A 22010-nucleotide genomic window follows, 5' to 3' on the forward strand; every position below is an offset into this window, starting at 1 on the left:
ACATGGATCGAGATTTGGTTGACAGACAGGAAATAGAGTGGGAATAAATGGGTCTTTTTCCAAGAGGCAAGAAGTGACTCCTGGGGTACAGTGGGGATCAATGCTAGAGGAGGAGCTTAATTAAATGGTGATATATTGAGAAGTGTGGAGGTATCGGGATGTTCTTGCAGCAAGAATTTAGAAAGACGAAATGTATGTTCGCCTTCGTTGGAAAAGGATTTGAGTTCAGAAGTAGGGATGTCTTGCTGCAGTTATACAGGACCTGGAGTATTGTGTGCAGTTTTGGTCTTCCTATCTAAAAAAGGATATACTTGCCATAGAGGGAGTGCAGCGGAGGTTCACTAGGCTGATACCGTGGTTGGTGTGACTGTCCTATGAGGAAAAATTGGTTTGACTGGACCAGTATTCACTCGAGTTTAGAAGGATGAGATGAGATCTGGTTGAAACACATAAAATTAACAAGGCTGGGCAGACAAGGAAGATGCTTTCCCTGGTTGGGGAATCTAGAACTGGGGGACACAGTCTCAGGATACGAGGTAGAGCATTTAGGACTGAGATGTGGAAAGATTTCTTCACTCAAAGGGTAATGAACCTTTTGAATTCCCTACCACAGAAGGGTGAGGAGGCCAAGTCACTGTTTGTGTTCAAGAAAGAGATAGATAATTTTTTTAAGATTTTAATGGAATCAAGGGGTATGAGTAGAAAGGGGAATATGGCATTGAGATAGAGGATCAACCATGATCATATTGAATGGCGGAACATGCTTGAAGGGCTGAAATGCCTACTGCTGCTCCTAGTTTCTAAGTTGAAAAAACTATTAAGTTGGAGAAGATGAAGTACATCATCCGAGGGTCGGAAGAAGGCTTCCTCAAAGCAAGGGGGCAGTTTGTCGGCCTGTTCCAAGATCTGTTCGAAGCCAACAGCGAATAGAGAAAAAGCGAGAGACGGGAGAAAACAGACAGGAACACACAACTCTAAGGGGGAGGAAGAGAGGAGGAAATTCAGAGGAAACGCACGCCCCCCCTGAATCCACAAGGCCTGCAACAGAAAAATAAAGGGAAGAAGGGGGAGGGGAAAATAAGTGCTAGGGACAGAACACCCTGAACGAAAGAGGGGGATGCCAAGAAGGGGTCAGGGAGAGGGGGACAAGGAGAAGGGAAGGGGTCAGGAAACACCAAAAATGATTGTATGTACATAAGAACTGCACGAGCTGTAAATATTGGACACAAAGTTTCACTGTGTATAATTGAAAATGCCAACAAAAATATTAAAGAAACAAAGTTTTAGTGCATCAAATAACTATTTTGAAAATAACACAGAAAGAAAATATTACTGGTGTCACACTCATTGGAAGTGTATCCTATGCGAAGGTTTTAATATATTGTAGATGAATATTTCATATTGGGTTACAATTAAGGTTTAGAGCATGAGTATCTTTTGGTAAGAACAGTAAGTTGCTTATGTCAGAAAATGTTGGTGATGCCATTTGGTTTTGCAATGTCATATAAAACATGTGCCATATTTGTTGCAGGGAATGCAAGGGCCAAAAGGGCCAAAAGGAGATTCCATAGCTGCTACATTTTCTTATAGGGGTTTACCGGTAAGTGTTCAGTTTAAAGCATTGGTTATTGTTCCTTATTTTTCATTTCCTTATATTGTAGTTAAGGTAGGAAAATAAATGACAGCCTAAGCCCAGTCTTGAACTTCGTTGATAGAGGGAGCTTATGGACCAAACTACCCATTTTGTGCCCTTGCTGTATTATTATTGTCACTGTTGTATTCTGCAAATTAGCATGGTTAGAATTTTTATTGAACAATTTGGAGTCATAACAAATGAGAGTACAATTTTTATATCATCATTGTACTAGCTAACTTTTATATAAACTCTACTATTAACTTAGGGCAGGTTCCATAATAAAAGACAAAAGAACAATAGGAGGGTGAGGGACTATTCTGGGCAAAGAGTGTGGGCAACACATAGAAATAACAGCAGTGCAGGTATTGACTTAACCACCACTTGAGGCTGAAAGCTAACAAAGAGGTGCAATGGGGGAAGGTTGCTGTCTAAGACCTTTCAGCCATAGTGGACTGAGGGGAGTGAAATTGTATAGAATCCTCTCTGGCCATATTACATAAATATCACATGTAGCTCAATTGTATTGAAGCATAGAGTGCAACTTGATCTATGTAGATAACTCCATGAGAAGCTCTTACGGATGACACCCAGACATGCGTTCAATGCTACCTGAGAATGTCGAGAACCATTTAAAGTCAAGTGAAGTTCGTCTCCATCTAAAGACATTCTGTATTACAGATGAGTATCTTCACAGACTTTACAGTGGAAATAATGAGACATAATAGGTAGGGTTTTAGGGCCCCATTGCGGGTGAGAATGGAGGCAGACCAATACTGAAAATACTGATGTTGGTTGGCATTCCAGTTTCCCGATGCCATCACAGAAAATAGTGCAGAAGAGGCCCTTCAGTCCTTCGAGCCTGCACCGACACATGAAAAACACCTGACCTACCTACCTAACCCCATTTGCCAGCACTTGGCCCATAGCCTTGATACTGGCGCCTGCCAATTAGCAGAGGCACATTGAAAGTGGTAGGGCTACAGGCCCCACACAGAAGTTGGACAATCAAGTTCCTTAAGAGCCTTTTTAAGCCCACTTCAAGAGATCAGCTTGGATTTTCTGGTCAGCTTCCAATTCCCCACACTGGGTGAGGCCAGTTAAGGTGTCTGGAGAGGGGTACCCTTGGGTGAGGGGGCTGGGCAGCACTCTAGACAGACCTAGAGCCTATCCCTGTAAGACAAAGCAGCCATTAGCTGTCTTGCAAAGGAGTTCCTCCCTACCCATCCATGAAAGTGGCGGGTTGACTGAAATAACTAACTTTTAATCACAATTTTATAAACATTGGTGAGAAGGCACTCAATGTTAATGTGCTCACCGTTACCTACGTGCTACTGCTTTCAAGCCAGAAGGTCTCTGTTTGACCCTATAGCTTCAAGATTCTGCCTTAAGATTGGGCAGGGAACCTTTCTTGCCAATTATGGGGTTCCTCATCTTGGGGTGGGTTAGGGACCTGGGAGCTTCTCCAACTTCTGTTTCCTGTCCTGTAGGAAAAGCCCAGCCCAAGAGCTCTAAATTGAGAAGCAGTAGACTATACAGGACAGGTATTGGGTTAAATAGATTGCACACAAAGGAACAAGATGATATGAAGTTACTTCAGCAGGGACCAGTAATATATAACAGTTGCATCCAGTGAAATAACAGAATATGGTGACTGCACACTGGAGACCAGTGGATTATAGAGGATTACGAAAACAGATTACAAAGGCAGGTGGCACAGTGGTTAGCACTGCTGCTTCACAGCTCCAGGGACTCCGGTTTGATGAGGCTTTGGGTGACTGTGTGTAGTTTGTAAATTCTCCCTGTGTCTGTGTGGGTTTCCTCCGGGTGCTCCAGTTTCCTCCCACAGTCCAAAGATGTGCAAGTTAGGTGGATTGGCCATGCTAAATTGCTCCTTCATGTCCAAATGATGTGCAAGTAAGGTGGATTGGCCATGATCAATGTGCGGGGTTACGGGGATAGGGCCTAGGTAGAGTGCTCTTTCGGAAGGTAGGTACAGACTTGATGGGCTGAATAGCCTCCTTCTGCATTGTAGGGATTCTAAGGATTCTTTGACGAAGAACGACTAGGCAAATCTAACCCAGGTACACCAAAATGCATGATGGAAGTGAAGGGATAAAGTAACTGTTTGTGGAAAACAGCTAATAGAAGTTCTGCACTGAGGTACAAAGCAGAATTCCATGAATATCAACTATGGATGAAAATCGTGGGAAACTAAATTTATCCAGCAGTTAATAATATCCATGTTGGATGGTTAACCTGATTGGGGGCAGATTAGTTTTCTTAGATTGGTATAAAATGTACCAGACAATTGAAGCGTTTACAGGTACCATATAAAATGAATGGAGTAATTTGTTCTCTTGTCAACAGGGAGATCAAGGATTCCCAGGACCAATAGGCTTTCCTGTAAGTAACAATTAATTTCCTTATTTTTTGCTTACGGTTTTGCTTGGCTTTATATGCTAAGAAATGAATAAGGGCATCTCAGAGTGATTAAAGGTAATGACCTGATAAAGAGGATGAATCAGCTAGTGCTACAAAGTATTGGGTGGGGGGGGGGGGGGTGGGGGGGGGGGGGGTGGGGGGGGGGGTGGGGGGGGGGGGGGGGGTGGGGGGGGGGGGGGGTGGGGGGTGGGGGGGGGGGGTGGGGGGGGGGGCGGCGGCGCGAAAGAGAAGTTTCTAGGACTGTCAATTAGTCACAGTTAACTTTAATGCATTACTCCCTTTACAACGTGTTACATGCTGCAATTACATAAAGCAGAGACAGAAGTTCAATAACAGGATTTGGGGAGGGAATATCTGAAAGAGGAGAGAGCAGGGTAAAGGCAGGATTGGGATACAGGGAATTGCTGAGCATCAGGCACGGCCGGGATAGATGATACTGCGAAGGAACGCCTGAGAGAGGAAGGTAACCAATTCCTCAGAGGGAAGGTCTGACCTATTTAGATGCAGGGTTCATTCTCGGGTAGAATGGCATCCAGTTAGACACAGTGAACATTCTACTCAGGAGCACGTAACCTTCTCTAAAGGTGACAATGATTTGAAAAGGAAAATTATTTTATTTTCCTTTAATTTCCAATAATGATATTTTTGAGTACCTTTGACTGTCTCTATGTTATGCCGTTAAATCAAACATGCTGAATCATCAATGCTTTTTGTCCTAATAGCCATCTTTGCCCAGCAGATTAATCACTGCGGTGAATACGAAAGACAAGGATGAGATAGAGGGCAGAATTTTCCAGCCCCGCCCTCAGCTGGGAATGTCCGGTCCCGCCGAAGGTCAATGGACTTTTTGGCTGCCAAAACTCCTCAGGACGGAGCTGGAAAATGTTGGCCATTGTCACATGAGCTAAAACAGACACCAATATATATTTGCCTTCAGGGATGAGCAATAAATGCTGGCCAGCTAACGTCGCCCATATCCCATGAACGAATATTTAAAAAAAACAACAGGACAGTCAGAAGTTATTATAATCAAGCTGGCACTTAACAAAATTGGTATCGATTGAATATACAATTAAAACCAAGATTTACTGAGATTAAAATTTTTAACCAAGTTAATAATTAGAATTCTTTAGAAATTATTTGATAGCCCCACTTTTAATCGTTTTTTAAAAATGTCACCAGAAATCGAAGATATAATTGTAGACTTTGAATTACCTCAGAAGGCACAACGTCTGTTTCATCAAATTATCTCCAAATGTGTGACTTTTGCAGAAGATTAGTGGAATTAATAGAAAAGTAGCTTGTCAGAAAAAGGCTAGCTTGGCAACAGAAAACAGAAGGCACTAATTAATTGGAAACACACTAGGAAAGGCCAATGTCCAAGTGATAGCACTCAAAACAATTTGGACCAATTAAGCAATCAGATTGAGCAGTGGCTGATGGATTTTTACTGTTTTACTGTTAGTAAAATTAGAGATATTGAAACCACGCAGACTGAAATATCTGCATCAGAAGAGTTAGAAAGGAAAAGCAATTCGGGCACTGATTCGCCATTCACTAAATGCCAATTTACGTGAAGGTGCTGTCAACAAGGCCAATCAGGTGTTGGGGAACAACTTGGAGGATTTAATTCGAAATCAAAATACATTACTTTTATTTAGTACAAGTCAATAATAATACCACATGTTAAATATTCCATGTTTAATAAAGAAAAGTGACAATATAGCTGATTAAGAGCAGATTAAAGGTTATCGAAAGAAAAGTGTAGGTGGAAATAATCAAATAGTGAAACGTAATTAAATGAAACAAAATGGTTTCTATTCAGGGCGAGTCGGCTGGAACATTAGATAATGTTCAAATATGAACAACTTTTAAATTATTTTCAAATTCCTGAGAGATATGACGTTTCAACGTGTTTGAAGGCAGACACAGAATCATAGAATGGTGCAGCAGAAGGAAGTCATTCAGGTCAACATGTCTGTGCTGGCTTTTCAAAACACCCATCTAATTGTAGAATCAATCCTGCACCAAATGCAAAATTTATCTTTGTCCTGTTACGATTTATCATCAATGCGGACTTTGGTGGCAACCATGAGGTGAACGGTCGCACATAATCCTCCGACCCTCCGCGCCGGAATCACGCCCAGTGCGGGGGCGGAGAATCGGCGTTCACACTGGAAATCCGGCATGACTCTCCGTGGACCCGCTAGTCGTGCGTGCGCGGTTGATGCTGCGCAGGTCGGGGGCGTTGGAACAGGCCCCAGCGGCGATTCTCCGCAGTCGATGGGCTGAAACTACCGCCGGCGTGGTTTACATCTGGTACCACCCGGCGGGAGCTCGGAGCCATGGCCGTGGTGGGGGGGCATCTGACTCCAGGGGCCACCGTGATCTATGGGTGACCTACATTACTCCGCGCAGGCCCGCTGTGTTACTCCGCCATGTCGGCAGCGCCCGCACCGTGGTAGGCCGCCGTGCGCATGTGCGGACCCACTTGCGGCCGCCGTATGCATGCGCGGCCGCATGGTCTGGACAGCACAGCCCCGCCGGCAGCTAGAGCTGCAGGACGCATACCGGGGCTCTGATAGGCCCCTGAAAACGGAGAATCACCCCCGACTTTCGAGGAAAAAGTCCGGAGTGATTCTCGCCCGTTTTCCGGTGGGAGTGTGGACTTAGTCCCCAAAAGTGAGAATCCCGGCCAAGGTGTCTGCCACTTGGGAATTTGGTTTTTAGCCCATTTTGCTTGTTAACCGATACAGTTCGGGTGTAAATTGTTGTAGTTGGAGAGTTTGGGTTTCTCCTCCGGCGTGGGATGCCTGGAGGCTATAACACAAGGAGAAGTCAAGTTAGGGGTCCTCGTCTGACTTATAAGGTCCTCATGTCGCAGGAAGGGCGAAAATGGCAGAGGTCCCTGTGTTGTCATTGCCCTCTTAGTGGACTACTGAGAGGCTGGTGGAAGTCCTGGTGGAGGAGTTCAGGAAACAGAGGCAGGTGGTCATGGACGATTAAGCAAAGGTGACTGAGCCCATTACAACAGCTGGAGATACAGGACTCAATGATATGGAAGGTGGAGGAGACAGTCATTGATCACGGTGACTGGACCGCATCCTTGGAGGCAGGGGCAGCGATGTTGGTGGTCGGCAGAAAGCATTGAAGGCCTGGGTCGCCAACATGGAGAATCACTCCAGCCAACAAAATTTGAGGATGGTTGGGCTGCCAGAGCGCATAGAAAGAGCGAATGTCAAGGACCATGTGGCGAAGGTGTTTGGGAAGCTGCTGGGGGAGAGGGTCTTTGCAAACCCTCCTGAAGTGGACCAAGCCCACTGGTTGTTACAACAGAAGCCCAGATCTGGGGAGCCACCGCGGGCGATCATAGTCCGTCTCCACAGGTATTTGGATAAAGAAAAGATCCTGAGGTGGGCGAAAGACACATGGGAATTTTGATAGGAGGACCATCCCGTCAGAATTTATCAGGATGTTGGGGCAGAACTGGTGAAAAGGCAGGGATTAACAAGGCCAAGGCAGCTCTTTACAAGAGCAAAATGTGATTTGCAGTGGTGCACGCGGCTCGCCTAAAGGTCACGCTCAGACGGGGACCATTACTTCAATACACTGGAGGAGGCGAATGATTTTGTCAAGAAACATGGACTGGGGAAAGATTGAATGAAGTTGTTGGTTACACCTAACTGTTGAGGTTTTCCTTTTTGGAAATGTTGTTTGGGGGCGGGGGAGTGGGTGTGGGAATGGGTTTGTAGATTGTAGAACGTTCTGTATTAAATGTGGGTTTGGGTAGAGGAGCTGTTTGCTGATTTATTGTGTGTATAACCGTTTTTTTCCCAGGTGGAGTCACCCTGCTAGCAGATATGCTATGCTAGTTAATAGGAGCAAAGTGGGAGGGAGAGCCGCGGCTGGTTACCTGGGGGGCGGGTGGGGGATGGGAGTTTTTTTTTGTTAAGGTAAGAAACCAGGAGTTGTTGGGTTTCTTTGGGATGGGATGGGGGGCGGAGGCGGGAGGGGGTGGGGACTGATGGGGGTGGGGTGCGGCCGAGGTGGGGCCCTGTTGGACTTCTTTCTGGGTGGGATATGGTTTATCATGGGGGGGGTGGGGGGGGGGGGGTGTGTGCGGGGGGGTGCCCAGAAGTTGGTTATATGGACTGTGAGGGGGTTAGGGTTAAAAGATCCCAGGTGTTTGCCCATCTTAAGAGTTTGAAGGCGGATGTGGTTTTCTTGCAGGAGACACATCTGAGAGTTCGAGACGAGACAACGCTGCGGAAGGAGTGGGTGGGGCAAGTGTTCCACTTGAGTTTTGATGCGAGGACAAGGGGGCCCGCTGATCAGTAGAAGGGTGTCCTTTGCGGTCCCTAATATGTTGATGGATTCAGGGGGAAGATATGTGATAGTGAGTGGGTTGTTGGCGGGTGTTCCGGTGGTCTTGGTGAACGTATGCACACTGAACTGGGACGATACGGACTTTATCAAGAGGGTGCTGGTGGCCACCCCCCACCTTGACTCACATCAGTTAATCATGGGGGGTGAGGGGGGAGCTTTAATTGTGTGCTAGGCCCCAGGTTAGATAGGTCATGCCCCAAGTCCTTTGCAACATCGGGGCTGGCAAAGGGGCTACTAGTGTTCATGGAGCAGATGGGGGAACCTCCTGGAGATTCAGATACCCGAAGGAGGAGTTTTCCTTCTTTTTGCATGGGCATCGGGTCTACTCCTGTATTGATTTCTTTGTAGTGGGTAAGTCACTACTCCCCGGGGTTGTGGGGGCTGGGTATTCACCAATTGTAATATCTGACCACGCTCCACTGTATGTGGATATGTGTTTGGAGATGGCCTGCGCTGGTGGAGGGGAAGTAAGCCGATGTCTTGGCCTTCACCTCTCCTATAGCCTGGAGGCGAGCCTTGCTCAGATAGAGAGCATCGGCGCCACCTAAGGCTTCAGCATAGTTGGGGGATTTGTCAGAATTCCTGCATTTGGAAAAGATAAAGTAGGCCCTAAGGGGATCGGAGGAGGGGTTTTACTCTAGGTGGCTGCCGCTCATTACCTTCTTTATGGAACTGATTGTCGTCAGTAATTGGGGGGCGGGTCAGAAGGGAGGGGGGAGAAAGCGGCTGCGGGGAGGGCTCTAGATAATTACAGGCACGATGGTGCTGGGATGTGAGAATAGTTTTATAAAAATTATACGTTTCTGCTTGATCGTTTTGTAATTGAAAATTTTCTGAATAAAAATATTTAAAAAAAATCATGTATCATCAATGGCAGAAATTAATTCTTCTTCTTCTTCTCTCTCTTAGGGTCTTCCAGGAATTGCAGGTCTTCGAGGGATTGAAGGACCGAGAGGTCCACCTGGTTTTCCAGTAAGTAGATTATGGTTAAAATGAGACCACGGGCGTCATTCTCCGACTCCCCGCCGGGTTGGAGAATCGCCGGGGGCCGCTGTGAATCACGCCCCCGCCGGTTGCCGAAGTCTCCGGTACCGGATATTGGGCGGGGGCGGGAATTGGGCGGGCCCCCCCGCTGGATTCTCCGGCCCGGATGGGCCGAAGTCCCGCCGATAAATTGCCTGTCCCGCCGGCGTGGATTAAACCACCTTTTGAACGGCGGGACAAGGTGGCGTGGGCGGGCTGGCCCCGGGGGGTGCCCCTACGGTGGCCTGGCACTCTTTCCCTTCCGCCTCCACCACGGTCTCCACCATGGCGGAGGCGGAAGAGACTCCCTACACTGCGCATGCGTGGGAAACTGTCAGCGGCCGCTGACGCTCCCGCGCATGCGCCGCCCGGGGATATCATTTCCGCGCCAGCTGGCGGGGCACCAAAGGCCGTTTCCGCCAGCTGGCGGGGCGGAAATTCCGCCGGCGTCGGCCTAGCCCCTCAATGTTGGGGCTCGGCCCCCAAAGATGCGGAGCATTCCGCACTCTTGGGGCGGTGCTATGCCCGTCTGATTGGCGCCGTTTTGGGCACCAGTCGGCGGACATCGTGCCGTTTCGGGAGAATTTCGCCCCTGATCACTATTTTCTGAGAACATCCAAGGCTTCAATAAGTGTCACTGAAATAAAGAGCTGCAGTGACAATTTAATCCATGCAGCAGAGGAACCGGTTTCAAATGAGATCAGGACAGTTTCGCAGAAAAGCATTGGAACATCCTGAAAACAGGTTAATTTAGGCATTTTGTGCTGAAAGAATACATTGTCGCAAAGGAGATAGTGCAGGCATTGAGGTTATATAATGAACAGACATAAGATGATGTAGGGCTGGAAACTCGTGAGCAAGTAAAAGTAGATCTACTGGACAAGGAGAGTCTCAGTTTTATTCCATGAGCTCAAGGGAGCTATCCACAGTGCTGATTCATCCTGGGAACCAGCCACAATACTGATCCAGTCCTAGGAACTACTTACAACAGAGTGCTGTACCCACAACACCGACCGTCAGCGTGCTGTACCCACAACACTGACTGTCAGTGTGCTGTACCCACAACACTGACTGTCAGCGTGCTGTACCCACAACACTGACTGTCAGCGTGCTGTACCCACAACACTGACCGTCAGCGTGCTGTACCCACAACACTGACTGTCAGTGTGCTGTACCCACAACACTGATTGTCAGTGTGCTGTACCCACAACACTGACAGTCAGCGTGCTGTACCCACAACACTGACCGTCAGCGTGCTGTACCCACAACACCGACCGTCAGCGTGCTGTACCCACAACACTGACTGTCAGTGTGCTGTACCCACAACACTGACTGTCAGCGTGCTGTACCCACAACACTGACCGTCAGCGTGCTGTACCCACAACACTGACTGTCAGCGTGCTGTACCCACAACACTGACCGTCAGCGTGCTGTACACACAACACTGACCGTCAGCGTGCTGTACCCACAACACTGACCGTCAGCGTGCTGTACCCACAACACTGACCGTCATGGCTGTACCCACAACACTGACCATCATGGCTGTACCCACAAAACTGACCGTCAGCGTGCTGTACCCACAACACAGACCGTCATGGCTGTACCCACAACACTGACCGTCAGCGTGCTGTACCCACAACACAGACCGTCAGTTTGCTGTACCCACAACACTGACCGTCAGTGTGCTGTACCCACAACACTGACCGTCAGTGTGCTGTACCCACAACACTGACCGTCATGGCTGTACCCACAACACTGACCGTCAGTTTGCTGCACACACAGCACTGATCGCCAGCGTGCTGTACCCACAACACTGACCGTCAGCGTGCTGTACCCACAACACTGACCGTCAGTGTGCTGTAACCACAACACTGACCGTCAGTGTGCTGTACCCACAACACTGACCGTCAGTGTGCTGTACCACAACACTGACCATCAGCGTGCTGTACCCACAACATTGACCGTCAGCGTGCTGTGCCCACAACACTGACCGTCAGTGTGCTGTACCCACAACACTGACCGTCAGCGTGCTGTGCCCACAACACTGACCGTCAGTGTGCTGTACCCACAACACTGACCGTCAGTGTGCTGTACCCACAACACTGACCGTCAGTGTGCTGTACCACAACACTGACCATCAGCGTGCTGTACCCACAACACTGACCGTCAGTGTGCTGTACCACAACACTGACCATCAGCGTGCTGTACCCACAACATTGACCGTCAGCGTGCTGCACCCACAACACTGACCGTCAGCGTGCTGTACCCACAACACTGACCGTCAGCGTGCTGTACCCACAACACCAACTGTCAGTGCGCTGTACTCCCAACACTGACCGTCAGCGTGCTGTACCCACAACACTGACCGTCAGCGTGCTGTACCCACAACACTGACCGTCAGCGTGCTGTACCCACAACACTGACCGTCAGCGTGCTGTACCCACAACACTGACCGTCAATGTGCTGTACCCACAACACTGACCGTCAGCGTGCTGTACCCACAACACTGACCGTCAATGTGCGCACCCACAACACTGACCGTCAGCGTGCTGTACCCACAACACTGACCGTCAGCGTGCTGTACCCACAACACTGACCGTCAGCGTGCTGTACCCACAACACTGACCGTCAGCGTGCTGTACCCACAACACTGACTGTCAATGTGCTGTACCCACAACACTGACCGTCAGCGTGCTGTACCCACAACACTGACCGTCAGCGTGCTGTATCCACAACACTGACCGTCAGCGTGCTGTACCCACAACACTGACCGTCAGCATTCTGTCCCCACAACACTCACCGTCAGCGTGCTGTACCCACAACACTGACCGTCAGCGTGCTGTACCCACAACACTGACCGTCAGCGTGCTGTACCCACAACACTGACTGTCAATGTGCTGTACCCACAACACTGACCGTCAGCGTGCTGTACCCACAACACTGACCGTCAATGTGCTGCACCCACAACACTGACCGTCAGCGTGCTGTACCCACAACACTGACCGTCAGCGTGCTGTACCCACAACACTGACCGTCAGCGTGCTGTACCCACAACACTGACTGTCAATGTGCTGTACCCACAACACTGACCGTCAGCGTGCTGTACCCACAACACTGACCGTCAGCGTGCTGTATCCACAACACTGACCGTCAGCGTCCTGTACCCACAACACTGACCGTCAGCGTGCTGTCCCCACAACACTCACCGTCAGCGTGCTGTACCCACAACACTGACCGTCAGCGTGCTGTACCCACAACACTGACCGTCAGCGTGCTGTATCCACAACACTGACCGTCAGCGTGCTGTACCCACAACACTGACCGTCAGCGTGCTGTACCCACAACACTGACCGTCAGCATGCTGTACTCACAATACTGACCGTCAGCATGCTGTACTCACAACACTGACCGTCAGCGTGCTGTACCCACAACACTGACCGTCAGCGTGCTGTACCAACAACACTGACCGTCAGCGTGCTGTACCCACAACACTGACCGTCAGTGTGCTGTACCCACAACACTGACCGTCAGTGTGCTGCACCCACAACATTGACCGTCAGCGTGCTGTACCCACAACACTGACCATTAGCGTGCTGTATCCACAACACTGACCGTCAGCGTGCTGTACCCACAACACTGACCGTCAGCGTGCTGTACCCACAACACTGACCGTCAGCATGCTGTACTCACAATACTGACCGTCAGCATGCTGTACACACAACACTGACCGTCAGCGTGCTGTACCCACAACACTGACCGTCAGCGTGCTGTACCAACAACACTGACCGTCAGCGTGCTGTACCCACAACACTGACCATCAGTGTGCTGTACCCACAACACTGACCGTCAGTGTGCTGCACCCACAACATTGACCGTCAGTGTGCTGTACCCACAACACTGACCGTCAGTGTGCTGCACCCACAACATTGACCGTCAGCGTGCTGTACCCACAACACTGACCGTCAGTGTGCTGCACCCACAACATTGACCGTCAGCGTGCTGTACCCACAACACTGACCATCAGCAGCTATACCCACAACACTGACCGTCAGGAACTGTAGCCACAACACCGACCGTAATGGCTGTACCCACAACTCTGACCATCAGCAGCTGTAGCCCCAACATGACCGTCAGTGTCCTGTACCCACAACACTGACCGTCAGTGTGCTGTACCCACAACACTGACCGTCAGTGTGCTGCACCCACAACATTGACCGTCAGCGTGCTGTACCCACAACACTGACCATCAGCAGCTATACCCACAACACTGACCGTCAGCAGCTGTAGCCACAACACCGACCGTAATGGCTGTACCCACAACTCTGACCATCAGCAGCTGTACCCCCAACATGACCATCAGTGTCCTGTACCCACAACACTGACCGTCAGTGTGCTGTACTCCAGATTCATTAACAATGTCCTCAACAAGTTTACAAAGTGTTCAGAGGAGTTCATATCTTCAAATTTAGTGACACACAAGAGATCCAGAGAAATTCCATCAGTAATGTTTTTGCCATGTGCTCAGCATTCAATGTGAGGACCGTCAAACAAATGTTAATGTCCTTCCTGAATAAGCTCCACAGGCATTCAGGAAAATCTCTGCCAAAATCAACTTTGCTGGATGGGACATTGTTCGGATGGCCAAAAGTGGTCTTCCCCGATGCCCTAATTGACACTTATCCCTCAATTCAAGGAGAATATCCACTCTCAGTCACGAGTTTCTGCCTTGGGTACTTATGTGACCGAACAGGTCGATTCTTGACCCGCAAATCTTTGAGCACCTGGAGCAGGGCTCTCCACGGAATCTGGAGTACAGGATTTGCTTCCAAAGTAGCACTCCAGTGCAAACAAAGTCAACACTGTAAGATGACCTGCTTTTACACCGTCTGAATCTAGCTCCTGAAAACCTGTTTAAGCCGGTTATTGAATTACCTAGTTGCCGCTGGAAGCAGAGCCTGTATGAACCCTACTTTAAATCTGGCCTAAAACGCACCTTCTTCCAACACAAATAACCACTTTTAATTAATAACTAGATTAAAGAATGTCTAGACTTTTAGACAGAAATGAACCCTTAAATTCCCCCAGCCACCAAACTCTAACTAATCATGCTACTGCAGCCCAAAGTAGCACTCCAGTGCAAACAAATTAGGTCATCTTATGAGGAAAGGTTGGGCAGTATCCACTGAAATTTAGAAAAAGCAGAGGTGATCTTGTTGAAACATACAAGGCACTGAGGATTCTCGGCCTGGTGGATGCTGAAAGGATGTTTCTCCTTTAGGAAGAGACTAGAAGGAGGGGACAAAGGTTAAAAGTTTTTAGAGACCAACATTAGACCAGCCATGATCATATCATATGGCGGAACCAGTTTGAGGGGTCAAATAGCCTTCACCTAATTCATATGTGCCTATGTTTGTATAATTATCATTTCTGTAATTTAGTTGATAATTTGTATGTATTTGGAAATATATATACAATTTAGAATATTATTATTCACATAGACCGAGTCTATGAATACGAATGAAAAGCCGTCCTTCACTAAAACATTTTGAGAATCACGGTACTCGGACATATCAGAAAATAAATGTTGACATGGAAATCTAAATTTACAAGAAATTATCTTCTATTTGTAATATACCTAAATTCCTCAACCCAAAGGAAATACTTGAATTAATATTTATAAATCTTTTATCCAGGGGCATCCTGGTTCACAAGGCTTACGAGGTGACCAGGTAAGTTTTAACTATCTTGTGGCCTGAAGAATTGTTTATATTGAATGTTTAGTTTGATAAAATCATCAACTAATTGTGTATTTATTCATGGAGAGCTAAACTCTGAATAATAGTAAGCACTCCTATTTTTGAGTCTAATTCTAAGATGGATGTTCTTCCTGTGAATTAATGGCACGGTAGCACAGTGGTTAGCACTGTTGCTTTACCGCGCAGGGTCCCAGGTTAGATTCCCGACTTGGGTCACTGTCTGTGCAGGGTCTGCACGTTCTCCCCGTGTCGGCGTGGATTTCCTCCGGGTGCTCCGGTTTCCTCCCACTTGTCCCGATTTGGACATTCTGAATTCTCCTTCAGTGTACCCGAACAGGCGCCGGAATGTGGCACCTAGGGGATTTTCACAGTAACTTCATTGCAGCGTTAATGTAAGCCTACTTGTGACAATAATAAAGATTATTATTATTATATGAAATGAAATGAAATGAAAATCGCTTATTGTCACGAGTAGGCTTCAAATGAAGTTACTGTGAAAAGCCCCTAGTCGCCACATTCCGGCGCCTGTTCGGGGAGGCTGTTACGGGAATTGAACCGTGCTGCTGGCCTGCCTTAGTCTGCTTTCAAAGCCAGCGATTTAGCCCTGTGCTAAACAGCATTAATGGTGTGAGTCTGAATGATTGGTAATGATGCATTTACCCAGCATGTACTGCCATAGAACATCACTGATACCCCACAGTATTATGGAAAAGAATGTTTCATTGATATACAATGGGGATTGGTGGGAACAATTGGGCTGACAGATAGGATTGAATTAGTTACCCAGCCAAGCTGTCTGACAGCGTAAGTCACCTCATAGTATGGGATCGAATTCAGTCTCTCTGCTTTTCGTACCTCTAAAGTCAGTTGCCAGTCTCCACAGAGTGGAACAGGACAGGTTCAGAAAAATGTTACTTTTGGAAATTAGAGGGAATACTTCCTGTCTTACCAGGCAGCCTCACATGATATAAATGAGCAGGCAACCACTTTACCATTAATTCCTAATCTCACAATTTTGGCAAGAAGGGAATTGAGACTCTCGACAGATCATTTGGGCCCAAAATAAACAAATCCTCAAAGATTCATGGTAATTATGATGTGTTACTAAGACAAATGATGAATGGAATTTGTGAGGTTTTAATATCTGATGAATGTCAGGGGGTATCCAACTATATAGGGTGCTCAAACTGAAAAATGGGGTTTGGGTAATGGAAGCAAAACCCTGTGATTGTCTACAAAGTAATTGGATGCTCTGCTAGATCTTTCTGGGCGGATGAGCTGAGATGACTTCTCTACTTTGAGTGATTTTGTGATTTGAAGTTATGTTTTTCAATGCATTTGAGGTGCTCACTTGCTGCTGATTTCAAACCTTGACAAACTGATCACAATGGGAATTTCCTTTCTCAAACGCATATTTTATCATTTTTGGCAGGGCATGGGTTTTCCAAGCCAAAAAGGCGAGAAGGTAAGAGCACGCATTTTTCATTCTGTAGAAGTATTTTCTTATACAATGGAATAGTTCCAAAAAATATCCTCATAGACACTTTTTCCACTTTGTGTCTTTTGAAAGAGGTCAGTAGATGCAGATAAAACTTGAGATTTGTAAATTTTAAGTTTTGAAGCAACATTATGAACTTACATTTTACATCCCTAGCTAATTAGATTTCTTAAATTGTCTTGACATGAGTGGGGATATAGCTCAATTGCTCAACAATAGCTGTAAAATTTACTTCAAGAGATATTCTTGAGGGGCAGCACGGTAGCCTTGTGGATAGCACAATTGCTTCACAGCTCCAGGGTCCCAGGTTCGATTCTGGCTTGGGTCACTGTCTGTGCGGAGTCTGCACATCCTCCCCGTGTGTGCGTGGGTTTCCTCCGGGTGCTCCGGTTTCCTCCCACAGTCCAAAGATGTGCGGGTTAGGTGGATTGGCCATGATAAATTGCCCTTCGTGTCCAAAATTGCGCTTAGTGTTGGGTGGGGTTACTGGGTTATGGGGATAGGGTGGCGGTGTTGACCTTGGGTAGGGTGCTCGGTGAGCCGGTGCAGACTCGATGGGCTGAATGGCCTCCTTCTGCACTGTAAATACTATGATAATCTATGATATTCCTCTATCTCACCTCAGATGGGTGTATTGATAATGCTTTTATTGGTTCATAATGGAGATAAATTAAATAACTAATTTACATCACTATTATCCATTAAATGTCATAACCTATGACTGTGACTGCCTGGGTGACACAATGATTAGCACTGCTGTCTCACAGCACTAGACACGGGTTCAATTCTGACCTTGGGTGACGGTGTGGAGTTTGCATGCTCTCCCCGTGTCTGCGTGGGTTTTCTCTGGGTGCTCCTGTTTCCTACCACAGTCCAATGATGCACAAGTTAGGTGGATTGGCCATGCTAAATTGCCCCTGAGTGTCCAAAGGTTTGGTAGGGTTACGGGGATGGGATGGTGGATTGAGCCTAGGTAGGGTGCTCTTTCGAAGGGTCAGTACACACTTGATGTGCCGAATAGCCTCCTTCTGCACTGTGGGATTCTGTGATTCTATGACTGCTAAGGACTGCAGATTATCCCTTTACTTTACTTCATATTGTAGCTAGTTTCAGAGTTAACCAATATCTATGGATGGGCTGCTGAGCTTGCTAATGTCTGATCTCAACAGCCCTTCAGGCTTATTGTTTCATGATTTTGTGTTCTTTATTCCTTCTCTTGTGTTGTTTCAGTGATGAAAAATAGAAAAACATCTTGGGCAGAGAAAACATTATTATCTGGGCCGATAAAGAGCAACCATAGCAACCATAGCAAAAGAAAGATTTTGAATCTAATGGTTTGGCAACAAGGTCACTGTTGTAGTTAATTAGAACTATCTTTTAGTGTAGACAAAACCATTGAACAGATATGATAAGTGCCTGCTTGTTTGGTGCCTGCAGCCTAGGCTCAAGGAAGACATAGGTTGAGAGTAAATTCCAAGCAGAAATGAGCCTGGGTTAACTTTCCTTGTGAGTAACTTATGCCCTAGTACCCTAAATCTTTTTTAGATCCTGAAAGAATGAAGCAGAGCTGCATCAAGTTTTTTTAAAATCCCTTCTATAAACATGGAAGTCTGAATGTATGTCATTCTCACTATTTATATCCCTGCTTATTCCCCCCTGCTCTTCAGGGTGAACAAGGTGACCCAGGACATGTCGAACTCAACCAGCCCATGGAAGAAATTGTCTTTAAAGGAGATCAGGTATAATTAACAAGAAACAGACATTCAACAAACCACATTATGGTCTGGTGGTGCTGTGATCCACAGTTATTTTAATGTTAGGGCCACTCACAGAAGTAAGACCACAGCAAGGATGTAGGTACTTTTCAGTAATGCAAAATGCCACAAATAATCAGTCACACAATCAAACAGTATACTTCTTAACAAAACCAAATATTTGAATTAAAATATTTGCAGTAGTAATGTCTAAAAGATTGCTCCTTCTCATCAGGTTCATGAAAGAAAAGAAAGACTTTCCTTTATACAGCACCTTTCCTAACATTATCATGTCCCAAACCAATTTACAGCCAATAAAATACTTTTGAAGTGAAGTCATCATTGAATTATAGGAAACACAGTCACCAATTTCCACATCTCAAGCTTAAAAAAAAGAGTTTGACAAAGAATCATCCAAACTCGGAACGTTAGCTTTGTTCTCTCTCCACAGATTCTGTCAGACCTGCTGAGATTGTATTTTCAATACAATGCAATTTTCAGTAGACGACAGTCACCCCAGCTCTAGTTATCACCTGGAATACAGAGTTATTCACCACTGCCTCTGTGTTTGCCTCATGGAGGTAGAAGAAAAAAAAGCAGGTTCCATCAGATGGAACATCTGCAGGTACCGTACTGATTCTGAAGTTCACTGGCATTCCTCACTGAATAGCTCAGTATCTGAATGTGACATTTCCTCCCGACAGTCAAATGCATTCATCGTTTGGATAAATAATTACAACGTTTCAATCTGATCACAACAATTAATTGCACATTCACTCATTATTAATGTAATGCCACTCAATAACTTTCTAAATTATGAAATTATTTATTGTAAAGATGGGACTGTTTAGGAACCATGGGCGCGATTTTCTCACCGAACCCGCTGGGAGCATTGAGGGAGACACCCAAAACGAGCTTCTGCGCTGGGCGCAGAACCACGTGCGAGTCACCCTACCTGTGGTGTGATCTGGATCACGCCTTCACTGGGCGTGATCCAGGTAATGATATTTAAATAATCCATGAGACTCATCTAAATATGTGCGGCCGGTTTGAGGTCGTAGATCTCCCGGCTCCTGGGAGTAACCGGCCGAACTGGCAAGGCCTCACCCATGCGCCGATTAGTACTGGCCTTCACATGCAGGGACCAGGCTTGATGCCCACTCTGGGGGTCTCTGAGGCCATTGCAGCACCCAGATGGTCAAGGTCAGGGGGCACTGCCCCGAGCAGTGCTAACCTGGTACTGCCAAGGTGCGTTGGCACAGCTAGGGTGTCCAGGACAGTGCCGGGTGCCAGGTTGGAACGGCCAACAGGCAGGGCCTAAGGGAGCCTGGGGGGGGTATGAAAGGCATCATGAAGATTGGGGGTTGAAGGGGGATTCTGAAAGGGGGATGGGGACTGAAACGGGGGAGCCTAAATGGAGAGGTGGGCCCTCAGCGACCCCACATCGGAATATTCTTTCTTGAGGGGAGCCATACCCCGATCTCACAAGGATGGATGTGTTTGGGGCAGGGTCACCCTCATGCCTGTGTTGTGGGCGGGGGATCTCAAGCTAACTTTTATTGATGGGGGTGAGATCTGTGGCAGGATTCTCCGCAATCGGACGCGATGTCCACCGACTGGCGCCAAAAACGGCACGAATCAGTCCGGCATCGTGCCGCCCCAAAGGTGCGGAATTCTCCGCATCTTGGGGGGCCGAGCCCTCACCTTGAGGGCTAGTCCCCCGCCAAACTGATTTCCGCCCTGCCAGCTGGCGGGAAAGGCCTTCGGTGCCCCGCCACCTGGCACGGAAATTACTTTGCCGTGCGGCGCATGCGCGGGAGCGTCAGCGGCCGCTCACGGCATCCCCGCGCATGCGCAGTGGAGGGGGTCTCTTCCGCCTCCGCCATAGTGGAGACCATGGCAAAGGCGGAAGGAATAGAGTGCCCCCACGGCACAGGCCTACCCGCGGATCGGTGGGCCCCGATCGCGGGCCAGGCCACCGTGGGTGCGTCCCCAGGGGCCAGATCGCCCCGCGGCCCCCCCCCCCCCCCAGGACCCCGGAGCCCGCCCGCGTCGCCTTGTCCCGCCGTTCGAAAGGTGGTTCAATCCACGCCAGCTGCCGTGGGTTGACAGCGGCGGGACTTCGGCCCATCGCGGACCGGAGAATCGCCGGGTGTGGGCCCGCCGACCGGCACGGCGGGATTCACGCCGGCCCCGGGTCGGAGAATCGCGCCCCTGAATCTCACCCAAAAGGCAGTGAGAAATACCCTGCCAACCCACCAGATAAGACACTTGGGGCTGGAATCTCTGTCGGCGAGATGCTCCACTTCGCCAGCAGCGCACTCACACCGGCGGATTTTCCGACGATGTGGGAGTGCCCACAATGGGAAACCCCATTGGCCGGCTGCTGGGGCGGAGGATCCCGCTGCCGGCGGGGGCCGCCGCACCTGAAAATTGTGACTTAAATGAGCGATTAGGCTCATTTAAGTACCCGGGCGCCATATTCAAACGGTGCCTGTGAGTGAAACGGCTGTGCACAAATGTGGACCAAGCGTTGAGCGGGGGAGGGGATCAGGATTCGCAGGCCATTATAGACCCTGGGGACAAGGAAGCGTCGTACCTTGGCACTCTCCTTGCACATTGACCATTGGCACTGCCAGCCTGACGGTGCCATCCGGGTACCCTGGCACTGCCAGAGAGCTTGGATGGCACGGAAAGGGTGTCAGGTGCACTGTCAAGGTGCCAGGCTGGCAGTGCCATGATGCCTGGGTGCCAGGCTTTCACTGTCGATGTTGGACCCTGGGAGTCCTTGCCCATGAGAGGGGTGTGGTGGGGGTTTGAGGGGTCAAGAAAAGGTTACGGGGTGGTGAAGGGGGTGTGTGAAAGTGGGGGAGGGGTGTTCAAAATGACGCCCCGATCTGCGAGGAGCAGGTCCTTGCCAGTGCAGGAAAGGAGTGGGACCTCGAAGGGGAGAATTTCCCCGAGGCCCAAAAAGACTCCACAAAGTGCCGGTATCGCGGGGGGGGGGGGGTATCTCAGCCCTGCAGCCGCTGAGAAACATTCCGCCAAACACACCCGAAAGTGGACTTATATTTATTTCTGTTAAATTGCGCCGTTTGTCATTTTTTGGGTGAATTGCGCTCCATATTTTCCTGCTGCTTGTAGTTTTATTTTCAGGTCTGAGGGCTTCCATGTTTTTTTTAATGATTTCAGATTATTTGCTTTCCTTCAGTCTTGCAAAGGTTAGAAGGTGGCAGTGAATGCTTGTGTTTATTCCTGGAGGGGATGGGGGACGGGGAGTGGTGGTTGCTGAAATTTAACTCCAGGTGAAGTTCCATGGTAATCCTCTGTCCACACCGTGCACTGAACCCTTTGTGTTCACATGCACTCCTTTTTACCTTCAAAGTAGATCATTCTGAGAAAGAATAGCTTATGGATTTTTAACTGATTGTCCACCTTGGCTACCCACTCTGATTGGGCTCCGTCTTGTTATCTGGAATGATTTAATGACCCAATTAGATATAACTGCAGTTAGT

At 48.2% G+C, this 22010-nt stretch overlaps 1 protein-coding gene across 1 annotated transcript in view; it reads left to right on the plus strand.

The window, feature by feature from the left end:
• LOC140389020 (uncharacterized) overlaps window positions 1–22010 on the plus strand; it is a 278261-nt gene that overhangs the window by 108485 nt on the left and 147766 nt on the right. The window contains exons 8-13 of the mRNA XM_072473187.1: window positions 1532–1600; window positions 4004–4039; window positions 9374–9436; window positions 15181–15216; window positions 16676–16708; window positions 18409–18480. Of these exons, the coding sequence (XP_072329288.1) occupies window positions 1532–1600; window positions 4004–4039; window positions 9374–9436; window positions 15181–15216; window positions 16676–16708; window positions 18409–18480 (309 nt within the window). The remainder of the gene's footprint in view (window positions 1–1531; window positions 1601–4003; window positions 4040–9373; window positions 9437–15180; window positions 15217–16675; window positions 16709–18408; window positions 18481–22010) is intronic.

The sequence above is a fragment of the Scyliorhinus torazame genome, chromosome 14, assembly GCF_047496885.1.
Source record: "Scyliorhinus torazame isolate Kashiwa2021f chromosome 14, sScyTor2.1, whole genome shotgun sequence".
Classification (NCBI taxonomy): domain Eukaryota; kingdom Metazoa; phylum Chordata; class Chondrichthyes; order Carcharhiniformes; family Scyliorhinidae; genus Scyliorhinus; species Scyliorhinus torazame.